Below are 22,262 nucleotides of genomic sequence, written 5' to 3'. Positions count from 1 at the left end.
TTCATTCATTCAGTTCCTTCCCAGACTGAGCCCCTTCCTTCCTCTCCCCCTCGTCCCCCTCTCCATCCCCCCATCTTACCTCCTTCCCTTCCCCACAGCACCTGTATATATGTATATATGTTTGTACATATTTATTACTCTATTTATTTATTCTACTTGTACATATCTATTCTATTTATTTTATTTTGTTAGTATGTTTGGTTTTGTTCTCTGTGTCCCCCTTTTAGACTGTGAGCCCACTGTTGGGTAGGGACTGTCTCTATATGTTGCCAATTTGTACTTCCCAAGCGCTTAGTACAGTGCTCTGCACATAGTAAGCGCTCGATAAATACGATTGATGATGATGATGATGATGATGGGGTGCTTTTTTTCTCCCCAGTGGAAAACAGTTTTCAACTTCCATTCGAACTGAAAATTCTCACGGCAGCACCGGGCACATCAGTCCGAATTACATTAGAGAAGCAGCATGGCTCAGTGGAAAGAGCCCGGGCTTTGGAGTCAGAGGTCGTGGGTTCAAATCCCGGCTCTGCCAATTGTCAGCTGTGTGACTTTGGGCAAGTCACTTAACTTCTCTGTGCCTCAGTTACCTCATCTGGAAAATGGGGATTAAGACTGTGAGCCCCACGTGGGACAACCTGATCACCCTGTAACCTCCCCAGCGCTTAGAATAGTGCTTTGCACATAGTAAGCACTTAATAAATGCCGTTATTATTATTATTATTATTATTATTATTATTATTATTATTATTATTATTATTATTACAGAATCCAAGTTGGATCGTGTCACAGAAGCCAAGAACCCGGGAATCGCTTGCATGAGATAACTTTTCCTGGAAGAGTAAACAGTTCAATTTTTCTTCCTGGGAAATTCTGCACCTTTCATGAACGACGGTTTTGTTCTGAGAAAGCATCCAAACTACATTCTGTTGAAACCTTAGTTTCTAATGCATTGTGTGACGGTAACCCTTGTGAACAAATTAATCAGATCCTACAATTAACAATATGGTTTTTAATCCAAAGTCTCAGTTATATATTAACAGGCCTAGTACATACACTGCATTTAGGTTACAACTTAATTATAACTAAACGTCATCTGTGCAAGGCTAACTCTCCACTCCTACATATTTTGTTAACTGTAATGTTAAAATGGCTCACATCAATAACTTCACTTTCAACAATAGGTTTATGTCAAACTTGAAACTCCCAACCATATTTCCCTTCTCCTCTCCTCCGTCCAAGACCTTTCTGGGTTGCACCTGCACTACATGCACCCATCTATATTTGATGAATGAAACTTTACAAGTCTTTGCAAGGGGAAAAAAAATTGGCAAGTAAAGTCTCTTTGTTTTTTGGTGAGTTTGGTTTGTTTGATTCTTTTTCAAACTGAGCTCCACCTGTTTCTACACACCCTTGAGCTACCCCATGGCCTACTGGCTAGAGCACGGGTTCAAGAGTTGGAAGGACCTGGGTTCTAATCCTGGCTCTGCCACTTGTCTGCCGTGTGACCTTGGGCAAGTCACTTCACTTCTCTGTGCCTCAGTTTCCTCCTCTGTAAAATGGGAATTAAGATTGTGAGCCCTATGTAGGAAAGGAACAGTGTCCAACCTGACTACCTTTTATCTACCCCAGTGCTTAGAACAGTGCTTGACATAGAGGAAGCATTTACACCCATTCAATCGTATTTATTGAGCACTTACTGTGTGCAGAGCACTGTACTAAGCGCTTAGCACTGTACTAAGTGCTTAGCACTGTACTAAGCGCTTGCAAACACCTAATTATAATTCTTCTTTATTATTACTACTCATGTGTATTTCTATGTGTCTCCCCTCCATTTGAGTGTAAGGTCTTTGCAGGTAGGGTACATGACTAGGGTCTAAATCCTTAGTCACTGCACTGTGAACAGAAGACGCTCGACTGTCTCTATATGTTGCCAATTTGTACTTCCCAAGCGCTTAGTACAGTGCTCTGCACATAGTAAGCGCTCAATAAATACGATTGATTGATTGACTGATTACTGCTACTACTCCTCAGGAAGTGAAATCCTAATCCAGCCCATTTGTAGGGCTCACAGTGTAGAGCCTACATTGAGAAAAAATTAGGAAAACACTTGGAGCTGCTGAGAAGGAGCTTTTCTTGATCTGAGAAACTTGAGATTACTTGATTTAATATTGCAACTTTCAAGTTATTCATTCATGTAAACTGATTTTTTTTAATCTTCTCCTTCCCCTGCCACAGTGCTGGGTGGTATTTGTTAAGCACTTACTATGTGCCAGGCACTGGGATAGATACAAGCCAATCAGGTTGGCCACAGTCCATGTCCCACATGGGGCTCACAGTCTTAATCCCCCTTTTACAGAAGAGGTAACTAAGACCGAGAGGAAGTGAAATGACTTGTCCAAGGTCATACTGCAGACAAGTGACAGAACTCGTACTGCGGACAAGTGGCAGAACTGGTATCAAAACCCAGGGCCTTCTGACTGTCAGGCTTATTTTGTAGTCTGGTCAACCCAACCTGAGCCCCACGGGTCTGGGCCTAATTTGGGTTCAATCAAAACCATAAGGCAACCTAGGCCTCACTTCTAGCGGACAGTCCTGCAAGTGGATATGGCAGTTTCAAGGATTCTGCATGTATCAAATCATCATACACACACAGTGATGTTCCAGCCTCCATGGCTTGGGCCCCCTCAGCCACTCCCGGAGTGGGCACAGGAAGAGAAATAAACAAGAAACTGAAATCCAACCCAAGAGAACAATAGACTAAACTAATCTAGACAAATTCGGAAAGAACACCGAAGACTAAAACTAATTAACAGGCTCTTCCAGTGGCAAACAAAACACTTGTTCAGGAGGTATCGCCCCTCAGCTGTCAGCGCTTAACACAGTGCCTTGCACAAAGTAAGCACTTAACGAATACCATAATCATTATTAAGTAGTTACTTAGGATGCGGGAGAGCTCATGGAGGAAAATTCTGAGTCCATGTCAAATGAATTCATTTTCTGACCATCTGAATACCTAGGAAAAAATCATTAGTTTATGCTTTTGCAATCTCATGGACAGGGTAGCTATTAAACTGATTGTTCCGGCAACATACACAGCAACATGAGCTCTGCGTGATGCCTAATGGAATCAGCATCACCACCCCCTTTCCATAGTTCTGGGGAAAATATAATCCTCCAAGTTGTGGAGGATTATTATTTTATATATAAAATGGTGTCTTTTTTTGCATGTGCAATAGACTGATGTGATACACACCTGCTCAACACAGTGTTTAACAGAATGCAGTATGATGACTGAAATGAAAAACAGCTAGCTAAAGCCATCAAATACCAAAAAAAAAAATGGAAATCCCGGTGCAAAGTCCTGTTCTTAAACTCCTTTTATTCTAAACCCTTTTAATTCGGTCCTATAACACTATAACATTTATAAAAAGCTGAAAATCCTGATAAATCACACAATTAAAGTAATGAAAATGGTTCTGCCTACAATAAGATTCCACCTCCTCTATAGCTCTATTAAGCAAAACGATAAAAAAATTCAACAGTTTATATTTCTGTTCATTTGAAGCAGCCAACCCATGTGAAACAGGCACATTTCACATAGAGAAGAAGCATGGCTCACTGGAAAGAGCCCGGGCTTTGGAGTCAGAGGTCAGGGGTTCAAATGCCAGCTCCGCCAACTGTCAGCTGTGTGACTTTGGGCAAGCCACTTAACTTCTCTGGGCCTCAGTTACCTCATCTGTAAAATGGGGATTAAGACTGTGAGCCCCCCGTGGGACAATCTCATCACCTTGTAACCTCCCCAGTGCTTAGATCAGTGCTTTGCACATAGTAAGCGCTTAATAAATGCCATTATTATTAGTAGTAGTAGTAGTATATTCTACATCCGCACTCCCTATAAGCCCTCCCAGGAGCCAACTTTCAGATTGCCCTGAAACAGAGTGTCTTTCTCATAATTCTTTTTAGGATTATCATCATTATTACTGTGGTTTTGTTAAGAGCTTACTACGTGTCAAACACTATACAAAGGGCTGTGGTAGATACAAGATCATCAGGTCCCACATGGGATTCACAGCATAAGCAGGAGAGAGAGGTGTGCAATCCCATCATTGCAGATGAGGGAGCTGAGACACAGAGAAGTGACTTGGCCAAGGTCACACAGCAGGCAAGTGGCAGTTTCAGACACACTCACTGCTTACTCCACTGAGGACTCAAATGAAAGACTCGCTCTCAGGAACAGGGAGGATTCAGGAGATAAATGAAGAGCTACTACAATTTTGGAGAAAGTGTTGTACACCTTGTTCTGCTAATACACACAATTTTATTATGTGTTCTCCCCACAACTCAACTCTGTTCTGATAATAAACACGATCCACAAATTGGCAGGTAGTAAGAAACGGTTGTATGCTTACATGTCAAGGTGTGATGTTGCTACACTCGGCCTCAGCCGCAGTCTATTTTATGCTGCACTGTACAGTCTATTTAATTGTTTTTTGCAATTTTACAGTATTTACTACAAATGAGTGGCGAGGAATTTGTAATGAAGTAAATTGGTCACAGTGGTATCTCTGAACCACCTACTCCCTAACCCGTTCATTTCCCCTGATTCAATAGTTACTCTAACCCGATTTTCCCATGACATGAGGTTCTTCAATAACCCGATCTCCGCGTAACAGCAGAACTTCCTGTATCAGTGTTCTCTACATCAGCAGCTCGCACTTTCTCCCTGCCAAGAACACCCCGGATAACTGACTCAGATTCACGGACACAATTTCACTTTATATAAAAATGTTCCTTTTGTTTCGTATCTTCATGTCAGTATCTCAATTTTCAAAGAACACTTCAAAGATCTATATTAAAGACATATAGGGTGGCCCCTGATGGCAATTAGGTCACAGCAGAGTCGGGTAAGCCCAAATATATCATCTCTATATCTCTGTGTGTGTGTGTGTGTGTGTGTGTGTGTGTGTGTGTGTGTGTGTTGGAGAAAGTGTGCCTGTGTTTCTCCCTAGGTTGCCCCATGTTTAGGTGTAATTCGTGCCACTCTAGGTAAATGTGTGTGTCACTGCTTATAGGTATTTAGGTGTCTCTAGACGTGTATCTACGGATCTGGGTGTGCGCACTTGTGTTTCAGCGAATGTGTCTCTCTAGAGATGAGTTTCTCCACAAATATGTGTGTGTGTGTGTGTGTGTGTGTGTGTGTGTGTGCGCACGCACGAGATTGACAGAAAGAATATCTCTCAACCAATGGCATATATTGGGCACTTTATTGTGTGCAGAACTTTAAGCCCTTGGAAGAGTACAATACAACAGAGCTGGTAGGCATATTCCCTGCCCACTAAGACCTTACAGTCTAGAGGGGAAGACAGACATTAATATAAAATTTTGGATTTGTACATAAGTACTGTGGGGCTGAAGGTGAGGTGAATAGCAAGGGCTTAAAGGGTAGATTCAAGTGCATAGGAGTCGCAGAAGAGAGAGGGGTTAGGGGAAAATGAAGGCTTAGTCAGGGAAGGCCTCTTGGAGGAGATGTGGTATTTAATAAGGCTTTGAAGGTGGGGTGAGTGGTGGTCTTCTCTTGGTGGAAGGCAAGAATTTCTATAACATTTTCCTGGAGTAATTCAGATGAAAGCCTTTGTCCAGCCGCAATAAACACAGTTCTAAGGTACAAGTTATGTTGGCTTGAATTACTAACTGAAAGTTGTTTTGTACCTTATTCCAGAATCTAATTACATAGGAACGGAATCAGAACATATGGTAAAAATTTCCAGGTCATTTTTCCCGCTTGCCGTTCTTTATGAAATATGGCACATTTTGCAAGGAATAGAAAGGCTTGGTGTTGAACCCGAACCTTTGGCTCAAAAAGTTCAAAACCAAGATTTCTTTTTCTAAAGTGGAGCTAAGCCTTCCTTAAAGATCTCACTACTTATTTTTCATTTCAATCCCCTTCCTTATACAGGTCAGCGATATTCCAATATTGCTAGAATTCTTTTTGGCTGAAGTTTGTTTTAAAAGAAGAGGCTTACACTACCACCAAATTTTTGCCTGACCTAAGCAGCATTCTCTTGTCTAATGATCAAAAAGAAAACAACAACAACAACAAAAAAGAATAGCCCACACTTTAGGACCTAGAAAGCATAGATTAAGACTTAGCCACTCTAGGTAAATGTGTATGTCACTGCTTATAGGTATTTAGGTGTCTCTAGACATGTGAATCTACAGATCTGGGTGTGCGCATTCGTGTTTCAGCGAATGTGTCTCTCTAGAGATGAGTTTCTCCACAAATGTGTGTGTGTGTGTGTGCACACATGTGAGCATATGTGCATGAGAGAGACAGAAAGAATATCTGTCAACCAATGGCATATATTGGGCACTTTATTGTGTGCAGAACATTAAACCCTTGGGAGAGTACAATACAACAGAGCTGGTAGGCATATTCCCTACCCAATAAGACCTTACAGTCTAGAGAGGAAGACAGACATTAATATAAAATTATGGATTTGTACATAAGTGCTGTGGGGCTGAGGGCTAAGTTTTGAAAAGTTAATCCAACTGTCAAGATCCCAAACACCTCATCCTTTTTTCTATAGGGACAATATTCAAGAAGCAGCTTGGAAAGAGCTGGGAGTTGGGGCTTAGTGGAAAGAGCGCGGGCTTGGAAGTCAGAGGACGTGGGTTCTAATCCTGACTCCACCACTTGTCTGCTGTGTGACCTTACAAGTCACTTAACTTCTCTGGGCCTCACTTACCTCATCTGGAAAACGAGGATTAAAAGTGTGAGCCCCACATGGGACAACCCGATTACCCTGATCTACCCCAAGCACTTAGAACAGTGCTTGGCACATACTAAGCACTTAACAAATACCATAATTATTATTCTTATTATTAGAAGACCTGCCTTCTGAGTCAGCTGGCCTGGGAGTTAGAAGACCTGGGTTCCACTTCTGACTGCTACTTGTCTGATGTGTGACCTAGGGTAAATCACTTCACGTCTCCACGCCTCAGAGAAATTACTCATCTGTAAAATGGGGACTGTAAACCCTATGTGGGACAGGGACTGTGCCCAACCTGATTATCCTGTATCAACCCTAGCGCTTAGTAATAACAATAATGATGGTGTTTGTTAAGCGCTTACTATGTGCCAGGCACTGTTCTAAGCTCTGGGGTAGATACAGGTGGGACTCACAGTCTTAAACCCCATTTTACAGATGAGGTACCTGAGACACACAAAAATGAAGGGATTTGCCCAAAGTCACACAGCAGACAAGTGGTGGAGTCAGAATTAGAACCCAGGTCCTACTGACTCTGAGGCCTGTGCTCTCTCCACTAAGCCAAGCTGCTTCTTATCCAACTCTGTTGTAGTGTACCAAGTGCTTAGTACAGTGTTCTACACATAGTAAGTCCTCAATAAATACCATTGATAGACAGGTTCTTGTTTGAGGGTAAAACTCATCATCCTTTGGGCAAATGGAGTTTGACAGACAATGGAAACCACATTCGATTAAGGGCAACCTGGGTTCTTCAAAAGGTGAGAGGGCCTCAACTTTGAATATCATAATTTTCAATAACAGTTTACTGAATTTTCTGTTGCCAAAAAAACCCAAACTTCCAGACAAATCAAATTTGAATTGTGAGACTGGCTCTTCATAAAGGCCAGGTGAATTTGCAGTGCCTTAAAATGAGCAAATTCAATGTTCATAATAAGAAGAATGATATAAGAGGCTATGCTTTGCGAGTCAACAAGATTAACAGTCAACCCTGAGATGTTACAGATGGGTACAGTTTGATGCTCACCTGTTCCCTTTAATCACTATTGTAACTTCCTGGATTCTTCCACAGGCCATAAAAAGTTATAAAAGTTGAACCAATCAGTTGTGATGCAACTCTTCCAAAGGTATATATCCTGATGCATGAATACAAATAATTCTGCAAGGTTTTTTTTGTTGTCATTGTTTTTGGTGGGGGTGATGATTATGGTTATGTGCTTACTGTGCACCAGGCACTATAATAAGTAACGGGGTAGGTAAAAAGCTAATCATATTGGACACAGTCCTTGTACTAGTCAATCCCCATTTTACATGATGATGAGAATCAATCAATCGTATTTATTGAGCACTTACTTTGTGCAGAGCACTGTACTAAGCGCTCGGGAAGTACAAGTTGGCAACATATAGAGACAGTCCCTACCCAACAGTGGGCTCACAGTCTAGAATAATAATAATAATAACTATACTAAGCACTGGGGTGGATACAAGCAAATCGAGTTGGACACAGTCCCTGTCCCTCATGGGGCTCACAGTCTCCCCACTTTACAGATGAGGTAACTGAGGCACAGAGAAGTAAACTGACTTACCCAAGGTCACACAGCAGAAAAGTGGCAGAGCTGGTAATAAAACTCAGGTCCTCCGCCTCCAAGGCCCAAGCTCTTTCCACTTGGCCATGCTGCGTCCCAAAATTTCTATAAAAAGCCCTTCCTATATAAAGAAACTTTGGGTATGGCATCTCTCTGTAATGTAAGTTGCCGGCTAATCATAGAAGCTTCGCGTTCAAATTTTACCAAGACTTCTTATAACATCTACCTGCTGCTCCAACAGTTCACTCTCTTGAGGAAAGTCAACTCACAAAATCATGTTAAATTACTTTCATAGAAAATAATGCCATTCAAATCAGTTCATTCCCTGTGGAGTCAGGGCTGATGACACACTGCTTTAAAATTGCTATCCAAGGTGGTGAGGTCTGAGGCCGTATCAGTCCAGTTTAGAACACCAATACTAAAGTTCGCAAAAAAGCTGTCATCCAAAAAAGAACATTCAAATGCTTTTTCAATGTGGCACATATAAAAATCCTTCTTGAGAAACAGGAAAATTATAGAACAGATTTTGTGAACGCAAACAGATTTCAAACTTTGTCACCCCACCCAGCCAGATGGGACACACCATACGCTCAACACACCTGCACAAACTACTTAGCTCTTGCCCAAACTGAGCTTCAATGGTTACTGGTTGGTCGGATGTTAGGATGCATTCTTATTCATGACAGATAATTATTTCCACAGAGAAAGAGAGAAAGAGAGAGAGGCATTTAAAACCACTAAACCACCCAAGCGGTTGCCTATACATGCTATTAGACGTTGGGATTTTCATCCTGTGCAACCTAAAGGTTTCGGTTATTTTACGGTTTCCAGCAAAATACATTTTGCTCCGTCAGCCGCTGAGGTTCCGTGGGTTTGCTGGAATACCCTGGATGAATGAGAACTATCAAACACCAGGGTCTGAAACATGCTAAGGCTGTGATAGTTTAACGACAGAGCACATGAGTTATCACCCTAAAAATAAATCCTGTTCGTTGGAGGTATTGTATTAAGTGGTTAACAGGGCTGAGGGGAAAATGAAAGGTATGGCTGACTTGTGATCCAGGAAAATTTTGTACCAGACATTTACAGAAGCAGAAGTCACTAAAGGAAAGGCTGTGGTTTTTAAAGCAGAAAAGTGACCACTGACAGTGTCTGAGTCTCCTTAAGTTTAAAGAAAAGGCCTAAATAAGAACTGCTGTATCTACCGCCAAGCTTCGCACAGTGGCTGGCGCATAGTAAGCGCTTAACAAACACCAGTAAACAAAACCTGGGTTCTAATCCCAGCTCCGCCACTTGTCAACTGTGTGGCCATGGGCATATCACTTCACTTCTCTGGGCCTCAGTGCCCTCATCTGTAAAATGGGGGAGTAAGACTATGAACTCCATGTGGGACAGGGACTGTGTCCAACCTGATTTGCTTGTATCCATCCCAGGGTTTAGTACCGTGCCTGGCACATAGTAAGTGTCTAACAAATACCACAATTATTATAATTATTATCATCATCACTATAATCATATATATATATATATCATCACTACGATTATCATGACAACAGTAACAACACCTCCACATCAAAGAAAAACTCATCACCATTGGCTTTAAAGTCAATCACTTTGCCCCCTCCTACCTCACCTCACTACTCTCTTACTACAACCCAGCCCATACATTTTGTTCCTCTAATGTCAACCTTCTCACTGTAACTCAATTTCGTTTATCTCACCGCCGACCTCTCGCCCACATCCTACCTCTGGCCTGGCACGCTCTCCCTCCTCATATCAGACAGATAATTGCTCTCTGCCACTTCAAAGCCTTATCAAAGGCACATCTCCTCCGAGACGAAGCCCTCCTCTCCTCTTCTCCCACTCCCTTCTGCATCGCCCTGACTTGCTCCCTTCACTCATCCTCCCTTCCATCCTCACAGCACATTATCTGTAATTCATTTATTTATTTAGGCATATTAATGTCCATCTACCGCTCTAGACTGTGAGCTCACTGTGGGCAGGGAATGTGTTTGTTGATGTATTTTACTCTCCAAGGTACTTAGTACAGTGCTGTGCACACAGTAAGCGCTCAATAAACACCATGATTGGTTGACAACTGCTGGCAGGAGGGTCTAGCTTTCTCATTCAGTCATCATCATCATCAATCGTATTTATTGAGCGCTTACTGTGTGCACAGCACTGTACTAAGCGCTTGGGAAGTACAAATTGGCAACATATAGAGACAGTCCCTACCCAACAGTGGGTTCACAGTCTAAAGGGGGGGGGGGGAGTCGTATATACATATATATACATAAATATAAATTCAATTCAATATAATATATTATATATTATTATATATAATTATGCATTGTATATAATTATATATTATACTTTATTTATATATAATTATTATATTATACAATATATTATATAAATTCAATATAAATATAAATATAAATTCAGTTGTATTTACAACAATAATAATGGAATTTGTTAAGCACTTACTATTTGCTAAACACTGTTCTAAGCGCTGGGGTAGATACAAGCTAATCAGGTTGGATACAGTCACTGTCCCAGGTGGGGCTCACAGTCAAACCCCATTTTACAGATTAAGTAACTGAGGCACAGATGGTATTTGTTAAGTGCTTACTATGTGCCAGACATTGTACTAAGCGCTGGGGTGGATACAAGCAAATCGGACTGGACACGGTCCCTGTCCCACACTGGGCTCACAGTCTTAATCCCCATTTTACAGATGAGGGAACTGAGGCCCAGAGAAGTGAAGTGAGTTGCTCAAGGTCACACAGTAGACAAGTGGTGGAGCCGGGATTAGAACCCAGGTCCTTCTAACTCCCAGACCTGTGTTCTATGCTCCTTGCATTCCCTGCCCAAAAAGAGCGTGTGCTTGAATCAGTTTTGCAGAAGTGTTGATGGTCTGCCCTGAGCCATCCCGCCTTCTCCCCTAGTTCCCCTGTACCCAGGGGGAAACATTGTGAAATTTATCATTTATCTAAATGATAAACAGGAAAAATGGGGGGAGGGTGGGGTCAGAGAACAAAATCTCTCTGAGACCTCCAGGCCAGCAGATACCACTGATCCTCCCTCATTTCCCCAGGCATTGTGGGCTCTCGTTATTCAGAGTGGCTTAGTAAGGGTTCCAAGGATCTTTTCCACTTTCTTGCAAAACCTCAGACAAAACGCCCTCGTGGAAAAACTGGGACCCACCAGCTGCAGTGGGATCCAGTTAGCACACGCCAATCAAAGACTTGTGGGCACGGGAATGTGTCTTCTTGCAACTCTGTTGGACCGCAGTCTCCCAAGGGCTTAGTACAGTGCTCTGCACATAGTAAGTGCCCTTTCTGGGCTCAATACTGGGAGAGAAGAAGGCAAAAGCAAAGAGGAAAAGCAATAACAGTGCCTGACATTGCGAACGACAAATTCCACACAAGGGAGGGCAATCTTTTGTATATGCGCAGTGTGGGCTGCTGGGGGGATGTGAAGGCTGATTTAAACCTGACTATATTTGACTTAGGTGCTCTTTCAATCCGCTTCCAGGGCTCCTGAGAGGGAAAGGTTTCAAGGCCCTTCTCCTGCCTAAGGAAGTAAAAAGAGATGAGTGAATCCTTTAACACATCCACCTATTTAGTCATTTCCTTTTGAGTTTTCTGCCCGAGGAAAGAAAGCCCATTAAGGCATGGTACCTACCAGAACTCTTCTGGAAAGTTCACAGCTTTCTTGGGGTTTGAAATCTGATTGACAAGAACCTCTTTGGAAACCATGTGATCTATCCTAATATACATCAAACTTTAAACTACCTCGAGTCAAAACGGATTGGAAATTGCACGTTTGAAGAGGGGGCTCTTTCAGTAGGAAATGTCAAAAGAGGAAATGCACCATGGGCCACAGACCACTTGATTAGAAGCCGGTAGGTCTGGGTTCAGTGCCCGGGTAGCTAGGGTTTGTTTTTATAATTCATGGCAAACAGCTCCTTGGGTTTCAGTTTAAAGATGAAAATAAAGTGCCAGCTCCATGGTGAACCAGGGTGAAGGCGTAAATGCATTTACTGAAAGGTATCCTGCTTGAAAAGTACTAATTCACCTAACAAAGATAAGTAGTTTCTTGCCCAAAGGATCTTTGTACCCAAAGGGTGTTCTAACATATTTATGAAACCAGGCAGAGCAACTAGGGAGATAGGAGGATTAATACAGCTAAAGAACCTAGTGCTACTTAAGCCACACCGGAGAACTCCAGAGAATGCATAAAAATTGATGATTTCAGATTCCCCCACCCCCCCCAAAATGGCAATTCACCTGGTAAAAGTTGGATTTGCTCCCTTTTTTCACCCCTCCCTCAGCCCCACGGCACACTTATGTACATATCCTTAATTATATTTATTTATAGTAATGTATACCTCCCCCTCTAGACCATAAGCTTGTTCTGGGCAAGGAACATGTCTATCAACTCTGTTAGGTTGTACTCAGGAGTGCTCAGTAAGTGCTCTGCACACAGTAAGCGCTCAACAACTACTACTGATTGATTTATAAAACAGTCTAAGGCAAAAAAAAAGGTATCCCACCACATTTAGGGACAAAAAGACAACCAAAGTATATATTTTTACTTGGACAGGAATGAAATTGGTGAAAGTTTTTCCTTTCACTGCAGGGAATGAGTTATCTCAAATGAACATCTACTCCTAGATTCATTCCAGTCCCACATTCAACAATCTCTTTTTTGCAGCTCTTTGTTAAACAATGTTTGAGTCTCGCTGATGGCAATCAGCAGCTCCATTACAATTCCTTTTATATGGTTCAAATTCATTAGAGCTCATGTGTTAGTTAGTTGCTTCTTATTACAACTTCGCTTTTGTCCGATTCCAGATATTGGTGAATAATGCTCTTTATGAACTTTTAATCAAAGAATCAGTTATACCACCTCATGTAAAAGGAGACTGAGACATGTTTTTAAAAGATTTCACTTAATTTACTGTGAACTTAATTTGAATACTTTTCTGATGTAACCACTATCTTTGTGGAAGGTCTAAATTTAGGCAATTTAGAGTGAACGACGGCAAATTAAAAGGCCAGACGTGAAGCTGCTGGGCTACAAAGCGAGGCTTTTTTCTAAACCTTGTTTTGAAAACCTTCCCTAACCTTGTTAGGGAAGCATCTTGGCTCAGTGGTAAGAGCCCGTGCTTTAGAGTCAGAGGTCATGGGTTCAAATCCCGGCTCCGCCACTTGTCAGCTGTGTGATTTTGGGCAAGTCACTTAACTTCTCTGCGCCTCAGTTACCTCATCTGTAAAATGGGGATTAAGACTGTGAGCCCCCTGTGGAACAACCTGATTACCTTGTATCCTCCCCAGCGCTTAGAGCAGTGCTTTGCACATAGTAAGCACTTAACATATACCATCATTATTATCATTATTGTTGACCAATTTTCATTTATTTTCTCCTTCATTTGTACTGCGCTTGCCTCAGTATTCAGTCAAAGGCTTTAATTTATCAGTGATTCACAGTAAAAAAAATGAATAAATTAAATCAGCCAGTAAATGATTAAGCTAATTTTACTATTGATGCAGCATAAATGAAACTACTGCAAAAAGTGTTTCCCTGAGGGATATTTGTAGACATCCAGCATGGCGATTTGTTAATTTAGTGCCCAGGTGTGTAATTCTGTCCAATACGCAAATTAAGCAAGGTTGTCGTTACTGCTGCTAACTGTCCAAGCCATCAGGTAGCTTCAAGGGAGATTTGGCCATTTGTGTCATTTTTAAATACCGGAAAGGGTAATATGACTACTATGCAGATGTTGTGTGTGAATCATAGAAACACAGCCCCAAAATTTCAAAAACACAATTTTTGCACGTATTTTTATAAAACTTATGCGACTTCTCCAAATTACTTGTTTCTTCAGTCTGTACAATCCATGCTCTATATCTGAACAAAGGCAATAATCATTAGGCCAAGTGAAAATGGACATCATTTGAGCTTTGGAACTACCCATTAGCAAAACTTCCTCCTTGGGACTGTACCAAAATTAGCTAAGTTTCTTTTTTGTTCCTTATTATGTCTTCCTTTTTTTCACTTCAATGTCCACCTAGCACTGTTTTAAGTAGACTGCAAAATGGGCAAAACAAAGATGTTAGTATTGCTCTATTCTCAAAGGCATGGAAATCTTGCCCCATTCTTTGTTCCTCTGATGGGAGGGTGATATGGGGCTGTGGAGAATCTGAGAGAGATAATGGGGCACTTGAAAACCACTGCATTCAGTGCTATTCATTAACAATCTATCACCAAAGCAAAAACACCAAACGGTACTAAATCAGCAGCAAGCTCAACATGATTTCATAGAAGCTCCTGTGAAAGAGTTCTTTTAATAGTTGAGCCCATTCTGTATTTTCTTTGTTCAGTCAATCGCACTTATAATAATAATAATAATAATAGCATTTGTTAAGCACTTTCTATGGGCAGAATACTGTTCTAAGTGCTAGGGAGGATACAAGGTGATCAAGTTGTCCCACGTGGGGCTCACAGTCTTCATCCCCCTTTTACAGATGAGGTAACTGAGGCTCAGAGAAGCTAAGTGACTCTCCCAAGCGTTTTATGCAATGCTCTGCACATAGTAAGCGCTCAATTAATGCAACAGGAAAAAAAATTGCAGCCCTCACCTCAAAGATGACATTTGGGGAGCATTAAACTGGAATTGATGATGGAGTCCAATACCCAAATTAAGCAGGGTTGCTTTAACACTGTGTAAGCCATCAAGTAGATTTGATGTAGATTTGGCCATTCTGGTCATTTTTAGATATTGGAAAGGAGTAATATTTCTCTTCACTTAATTCACTTACTTCATTGAATCACTACATTATTTCCAATACTGAAAAAACCAAAGCCTCATGGAAGGGCTTTCCATTACGTTTCAAAATATTTCCAGGTTCACATTTCCCAAGAAACGATACCACCGCCTTATAATTTACCTAGCACTTTTCTTTCCAAAAAATCCAAGAGCTTAGCAGGTTTACCTCTGCATCACATGATCATTTGGGTATAGCCAACAAAGTCATCTTTAAACGGAATTGTCACTGAAAATTTAAAATCTTTCATTTTTTCTTATTTGCCTAGATACCTTCCATTTAAAATTCCTGTGGTTATTAGCCCAGTTTTAAAGAAGTGCAACCACAATAATGTGGTCACAGTCACAATAACCAAATGCCGTTGGGCCGAAAGAGTAACAGTAAGCGCTCAATAAATACGACTGATTCATTGATTGAAAGACAGAGTCAAAGCCAGGCAGTTAAACACAAGGCAGGGAGTCTGACGACCCAAGTTCTAATCCTGGTTCATTTTCTGTGCCAATCCTGTGCCACTCTGTGACCTTAGGTAAATTACTTAATCTTACTGTCTCTCAGTTTCTTTTGACACAAAATGAAGGTAATATAGATTTCTTTCACAGGGGTGTTGAAAATAAACTGGCTAATGGACTCATCTTTGTTCCACACAAGGAGTTACAATGGCACTTGAGCCGCCTCACGCAGCTTTCTGTCAGATTCTTTCCCCACTGACATTTTTTGACCATTCCTCTGGCCAAAATCAAAGAAAACTTCAGAAAAACAGAATGCATTGACCCAACTCACAATCTACCTAAGCCACTGGTTTAGCCAAACACTATACTCGACGATCACAAGTCCTCGGGGCCTCAGTGCTGTAAGTCTTATCCCTGTGAAGTTACTACAGCAAAAAGTGCCAGGGGAGGAGCAGAACTAATGTTTTAGGGAAGACGGAGGCTTTCCAATTTAGCAAGCTAAAATGTCAATAGGTTGGTTTGCTCTTCTGGAAACATAATAGCCCCATTTCTGACATACTAGATTTGATTGTAAGCAAATGTGAATTGGCCTACTTTTAGGGATTGCTTGTGTTTTGGTTGAATAATCTCGGTTTTTGAAAGGATTTACTTGTTTATACATAGTTGCTGAAATTTTACAGCAAGCCCTTCTGGGGGGTGCCTCGGAATTTCTGAAACAATATAGTTGAGTAAACTGGACAGCTGGTCTCTGAACTTGATAAAACCACATTTAAGTCGCCTGCGAAGTAGGAGGTGGCCACTGGTACATTAAGGGAAATGCTGAAAGCCCCCAAACTGGAAAGGTCATTTTGAAAAATCTACCCAAAAAATAAGCCCAAGAGGAAAAACTTAAAAGCCAACAAATTTTTCATTCGCCATCCGTGCTAACTTTGGGGGTGACCAGACATGTATGCAGACATTCACATCAGAAAAAGTAACAACAGCTGATATTTAAGTTCATGGGTGGGCTGTTTACAGTATTACAAGTTTTAGAAAATACTTAACATTTTTCCCCAAAAGAAAAAGCAACCTTTGAACATTTTAATAAATCGGCATCACTCTGAGAAGTGATAATGTGAATTCCTTGCTCGGGTAAACTCTAGAATAAATTCATTTTTACACTGCAATATCTAACACCCTAGAGAATGGAGCCACATTTATTCTTGCAAAGATTCTCATCTAGACGCCAGGAGTAATGGCTCAAAAACAGCTCAGCAAACCAACTGCCTTTCAAAGGGTCTCTCCAAACCGGGGGACAGGCCTGCTCTTCCAAGGACTACAACCTATCGGAAAGACCACTTAACAGGGAGTCGGGGATCTAAGTTTGAATCCTAGCTCTCCCACTGGCCCAGTGTAGGACCTTAGGTGAGTCACACTTCTCTATGCCTCAGTCTTCTCATCTGCAGAATGGGGATATGATAGTGGAAAGAAGCAGCTTCGCCTAGTGGATAGAACACCGGCCTGGGATTCAGAAGGACCTGGGTTCTAGTCCTAGCTCCACCTCTCGTCTGCTGCGTGATCTTGGGCGAGTCGCTTCGATTGTCTGGGCCTCAGTTCCCTCATCTGTAAAATGAGGATTAAGACTGTGAGCTCTACGAGGGACGGGGACTGTGTCCAACCCGATTATCTTCTATCTAGCCCAGCGCTTAGAACGGTGTCCGGCACATAAATGCTTAATACCATTATTATTATTATTATAATACCTGGTGCTCCCTTATTCATTCATTCATTCAATCGTATTTATTGAGCGCTTACTGTGTGCAGAGCACTGTACTAAGCACTTGGGAAGTACAAGTTGGCAACGTAAAGAGACGGTCCCTACCCAACAGCAGGCTCACAGTCTAGAAGGGGGAGACAGACAACAAAACAGAACACATTAACAAAATAAGAGAAATAGAATAAATATGTACAAATAGGAGTGAGTCAAGGTCATCTCTTATCAGGTTATCAATCAATCAATCGTATTTATTGAGCGCTTACTGTGTGCAGAGCACTGTACTAAGCGCTTGGGAAGTACAAGTTGGCAACATATAGAGACGGTCCCTACCCAACAATGGGCTCACAGTCTAAAAGGTTATCTTTTATCTACATGGTTTTAGTTGTTGAGTTCAGCATAATGCTTGGCCCACAGAGATAACGGAAAACATTGAACATGTCTCAGTCCTGAAACTTCAGGAGGTGGAACTTGCACAAAGGTATTGATTATAGCGATAGTGATAGCACAACCCAGCCCACATGCTTCACTCCTCTAACGCCAATCTACTCACTGTATCTCGATCTCACCTATGTCACCGCCGACCCCTTGCCCTCTTCCCTACCCCTGGCCTGGAACTCCCTCCCCCTTCATATCTGACCGAACAACCCTCTTCCACTTTCGAACCCTTATTAAAACCACATCTTCTCCAAGAGACCTTCCCCAACTAAGCCCTCTTTTCCCTTTTCCCTCTCCTTTCTTTTTTTTGTGTTTAAAATAGAGGGACACGTTAAAACATATTTATTTACTTGGCTGCTTTTCCAATTTAAGGTTCCAAAAGAAAGAGGCAACTCTTTGCCACGAACCAAAAGGGCAAGATACTGGAAGACAAGTCTTAAATTACAATTGGCATTTAGGGGCTCATTTTATAACATACTATTCTATTTATTTTATTTCGTTAATATACTTTGTTTCGTTGTCTGTCTTCCCCTTCTAGACTGTGAGCCCATTGTTGGGTAGGGACCGTCTCTATATGTTGCCAACTTGTACTTCCCAAGCACTTAGTACAGTGCTCTGCACACAGTAAGCACTCAATAAATATGACTGAATGAATGAATGAATAACAGTGGCTCTCTTGCTTTTGCAAAAGTGATCATAAAGTTGCGGACTGTCAGAGTCAATATGAAGGTTTGGGTCATCCCTCATGTAAGGGAATAATGGAGTCGCGGAAGTTACAGGGTATATTTTCTTGGCTAAAGTTTCCTTCTCAAAATAAAGGATGCTAAAATCTGGATACATCCCATGTTGCTAGGAGACAAAGGAGAGAAGGTTCTGGGGCATATAACACTTGGAAGTAAGTCTTTTAAAGGTAAATTTTAGAAAAACACCTAATGATAAAAGTGAAAAGAACAACTGGACTAGCAGAAAGTGCTAGGAGGGAAGAGGTCTATATTTATGTTTGTGAGCTGTAGTTTAAAGGGCAAACCTCCAGAATTGTTTTTGAATCCTTGAAAACTTGCTCCCCTCACTCATGCTTCATTTTGAACTTATTTAACCCATAAAATGGGGTCTTTAAAGAGAGAGAAAAAATTACACAATGTGGTACAACGTGGCTTCGTGGAAAGAGTCGGGAGTCAGAGGAATGGGGTTCTAATCCCAAGCTCTGTCACTAGCCTACTGTGTTACCTTGGACAAACCACTTAACTGCTCTGTGCCTCAGGTTCTGCATCTGTAAAATGGGAATTTAATGCCTGTTCTCCCTTCTACTTAGTCTGTGAGTCCCGTGTGAGACAAGGACTGTGCATCTCCTGCTTATCGTCGAACTACCCCAGCGCTTAGTACAATGATTGGCACAGAATAAGCACTGAAGAAATACCACAATGATTATTAGTAGTAGCAGTGTTATCATTAAGGTTAACTCCATCCCAATCATATGAAAAAAACTAATATCGGGAAACAATCCAATTTCAGCACTTCAAATTGTGTCATCTTATGGCTTCAAAGTTGAATCAAACTTAAAAGGAGAGACAGAAATAGAAATTTAAGACTGGTGATTTTTCTCAAAAAACATTGCAAAGATTATTTTTTAAAAATTAATTTTGGGTAGGGGTTGTTTGCTGATGTGCACTCCAAAACAAAAAAACATTAATGTTTTTGGATTAAATTAGAAATGACATCTAGATTTTGTAAAGAGGGAAAGTGTCACACATAGAAAGCAGGGAAACAATGTCTTCAATTCTGAAACTATTTTTAATTAATCAATCAGTAATTTCTATCGAGCACTTACTCTATGTATTAAGAAGACTGGGAGAGTACAACAGAGATAGTAGATATGAACTCTATTGTAACAGAGCTTACTATTTCATGAGGGAGTCAGACAAAAATAAATTAAAGGTACGGGCCAGCAGGAGAGTATAATGGTACCTAATAATGAAGTTCAATTAAAAAGATGTCAAATACCTCAATTTCAAAACCAATAAAGCATTGGTTTTTAACCTGTGTACTTATATTCACACAACACACGCATAGGTTTCCACTACAATCACATAGAGGCTATCATTTTTACCAAAGGTGCTACCATCCTTTAAAAAAAAATATAAAATACCTTGACTTCAAAACCAATAATGCATTGGTTTTTAACCTATGTACTTACAAACAACCTACCCACAGGTGTGGCTATCATTTTTACCACAGGTGCTACCATCCTTTAAAATAAAAAAAAAATAGATGTAAATATACCTTGACTTCAAAACCAATAACACATTGGCTTTTAACCAGTGTACTTATACTCACACCACATACCCACAGGTGTGGCTACCATTTTTACCACAGGTGCTACCATCCTTAAAAATAAAAAAGGATGAGAAAGGAAATTGGAGTAACTAGTGGAATACTCCCTGCTCTCCAATTCTGTAAGTAGCCTAGTCAGAGTTAATTGGGATGGGAAGAATATTGATAACAAAGGACTCCTGTAATCAAAATGTGGGTTTAAACCACAGCATTGAACAAAAGGCACAAGAAGACAAGGAGCAATGCTATTACCTGAATAATCTAACCCCCTCTGAAGATCTGGGCTCTGATGACCATTACCTAAATCTGACTGCCCAAAGAAATTCAGCAAGATTCTTCAATTACTCTAGTGCTCTATTCACTATGCCACGCTGCTACCTACTGAGCGCTATGCACAGAGCACTGGACTATGTGCTTGGGAGAATACAGCACTCATTCATTTATTCAATCATATTTATTGAGTGCTTACTGTGTGCAGAGTATTGTACTAAGCACAACCCAACAATAAACAGTGACATGCCCTAAAGTCAGAGTTGTAGACGTGATCCCTGATCATTGGGAACTGTTTGCTAGAATCAATCGTATTTATTGAGCGCTACTGTGTGAAAAGCACTGTACTAAGCGCTTGAATCAACCCAATCCCCATGTCTACATGTGTTTTTAGTTTATTATATATATATATATATATATTTAGTACTATTTCCCCTATCCCTACTCTGTTTTAATGTCTAGGTCCCCCTGTACACTGTAAGCTCCTTGTGGGCGGGGATGCAGACAACTCTGACGCATTATATTTTCCCAACCACTTAGTAGAGTGCTCTGCACCCAATAAATACCACACTGATTGATACTGGACTGACAATAAACCTGAAGAAAATCTAGTTATAGTACGAGCCTGCACCTTAGAAGTTTGGCACGCCAACAGAGCTGGCCATTGGCAATGCAGAACTGGATGATGTCACCTAAATTTAATCTAGGAAATACACCGACAGTGTTGTGCTAAATACACAGAGAAAAAGAAAACCACATCAGCAAAGCCAACAGATGCAACTGATGGGGGGAAAAAAGTGGCATCGGATTTCAGGCCCAACCTATACAGCAGGGAGATGCGATCTGAAGCCTCTCCAAACATCATTTCGGACTTCTTGAGCATTCATTCCATCGCACTGGTGTCACCCACATGCCGCAGTTGTAATCAAATGACAGGGCAGGATTACAAGCAATTTGGCCCTGGAAAGATATCAGCCTCCTAGAAGCACAACTATATTTGCCTCAACAGAGCTTCTTGGAACAGGGAACAAGGGCAGCAGTCATTTTCACCAGACTAGGATTCCCTGGTTTAGGGCACAATAAATCCTTGGTATTTACTGAGCACTTACTACATGCAGAGCACTGTACTAAGTGCTTGGGAGAGCACACTACTACAGAATCAGCAGACACTGCCCCTAAGGGGCTCACGATATGCTCCTCTAGCCAATCAAAGGCCACGGAAATACTTGGGAATCATGCCGGCAGCCAATTCTTGAAAACAAGCTGCCGATCCCAAATCTGCTTAACATTCTTATATCTACAGATGAAAAACTAGGTAACTCCAAGCACAAAGCAAAGAGTAGGAGGACATTAGGGGCTGTCTCGTTGTTCTCCTTGTTAAAATGCAAAGGCGAGAACAGGAATGAATCTCTTTCGGAATGGTTTATTCTTCAGGGGCTCCGAACTCACCGATCTGCGGAGCTGGCAAGATCCGAGCGGCTCGAACGGGGCCATGTCGAACAGAAAAGAGTTCCTGCGCCTCACCGCTGATCTGTAATGCAGGTCACAAAGGAGAAACCATGTTAACCGATTCGGTAAATTGAAGGTTGCTTGGTGTCACTACCACATTATTGCAAGGCTAATCAAAACTTTCCGTTACAGATACGGGATAGTAATCATACACTTAGGGCTAAAAGACGCTCAATATTTACAGAGTTCAACGTGACTCTTCTAGGGGATTGGAAAGTAAAGGAATATAAAAGTCACATGCTGGCTCTGAACCAGAAAAGAAATGGCTACTTTAATTGCTTTAATGGCTACTTTAAAAAAAGAAAAGAAATACATAGTGGCATTTGTTA

General features: G+C 41.2%; 1 protein-coding gene across 7 annotated transcripts in view; it reads right to left on the bottom strand.

Annotated features, from left to right (window-relative positions):
• The window catches only part of BCAS3 (BCAS3 microtubule associated cell migration factor), a 718,088-nt gene that overhangs the window by 629,767 nt on the left and 66,059 nt on the right, over window positions 1-22,262 (bottom strand). For all 7 annotated transcript variants that reach the window (XM_038758926.1, XM_038758927.1, XM_038758925.1 and 4 more), the window contains exon 6: window positions 21,874-21,955. In XM_038758926.1, coding sequence (XP_038614854.1) covers window positions 21,874-21,955 — 82 coding nt within the window. The remainder of the gene's footprint in view (window positions 1-21,873; window positions 21,956-22,262) is intronic.

This window comes from Tachyglossus aculeatus, chromosome 17, assembly GCF_015852505.1.
Source record: "Tachyglossus aculeatus isolate mTacAcu1 chromosome 17, mTacAcu1.pri, whole genome shotgun sequence".
Lineage (NCBI taxonomy): Eukaryota > Metazoa > Chordata > Mammalia > Monotremata > Tachyglossidae > Tachyglossus > Tachyglossus aculeatus.
The sequence above is the reverse complement of the archived record's forward strand: the minus strand, read 5'-3'. Positions and strand labels throughout refer to the sequence as shown.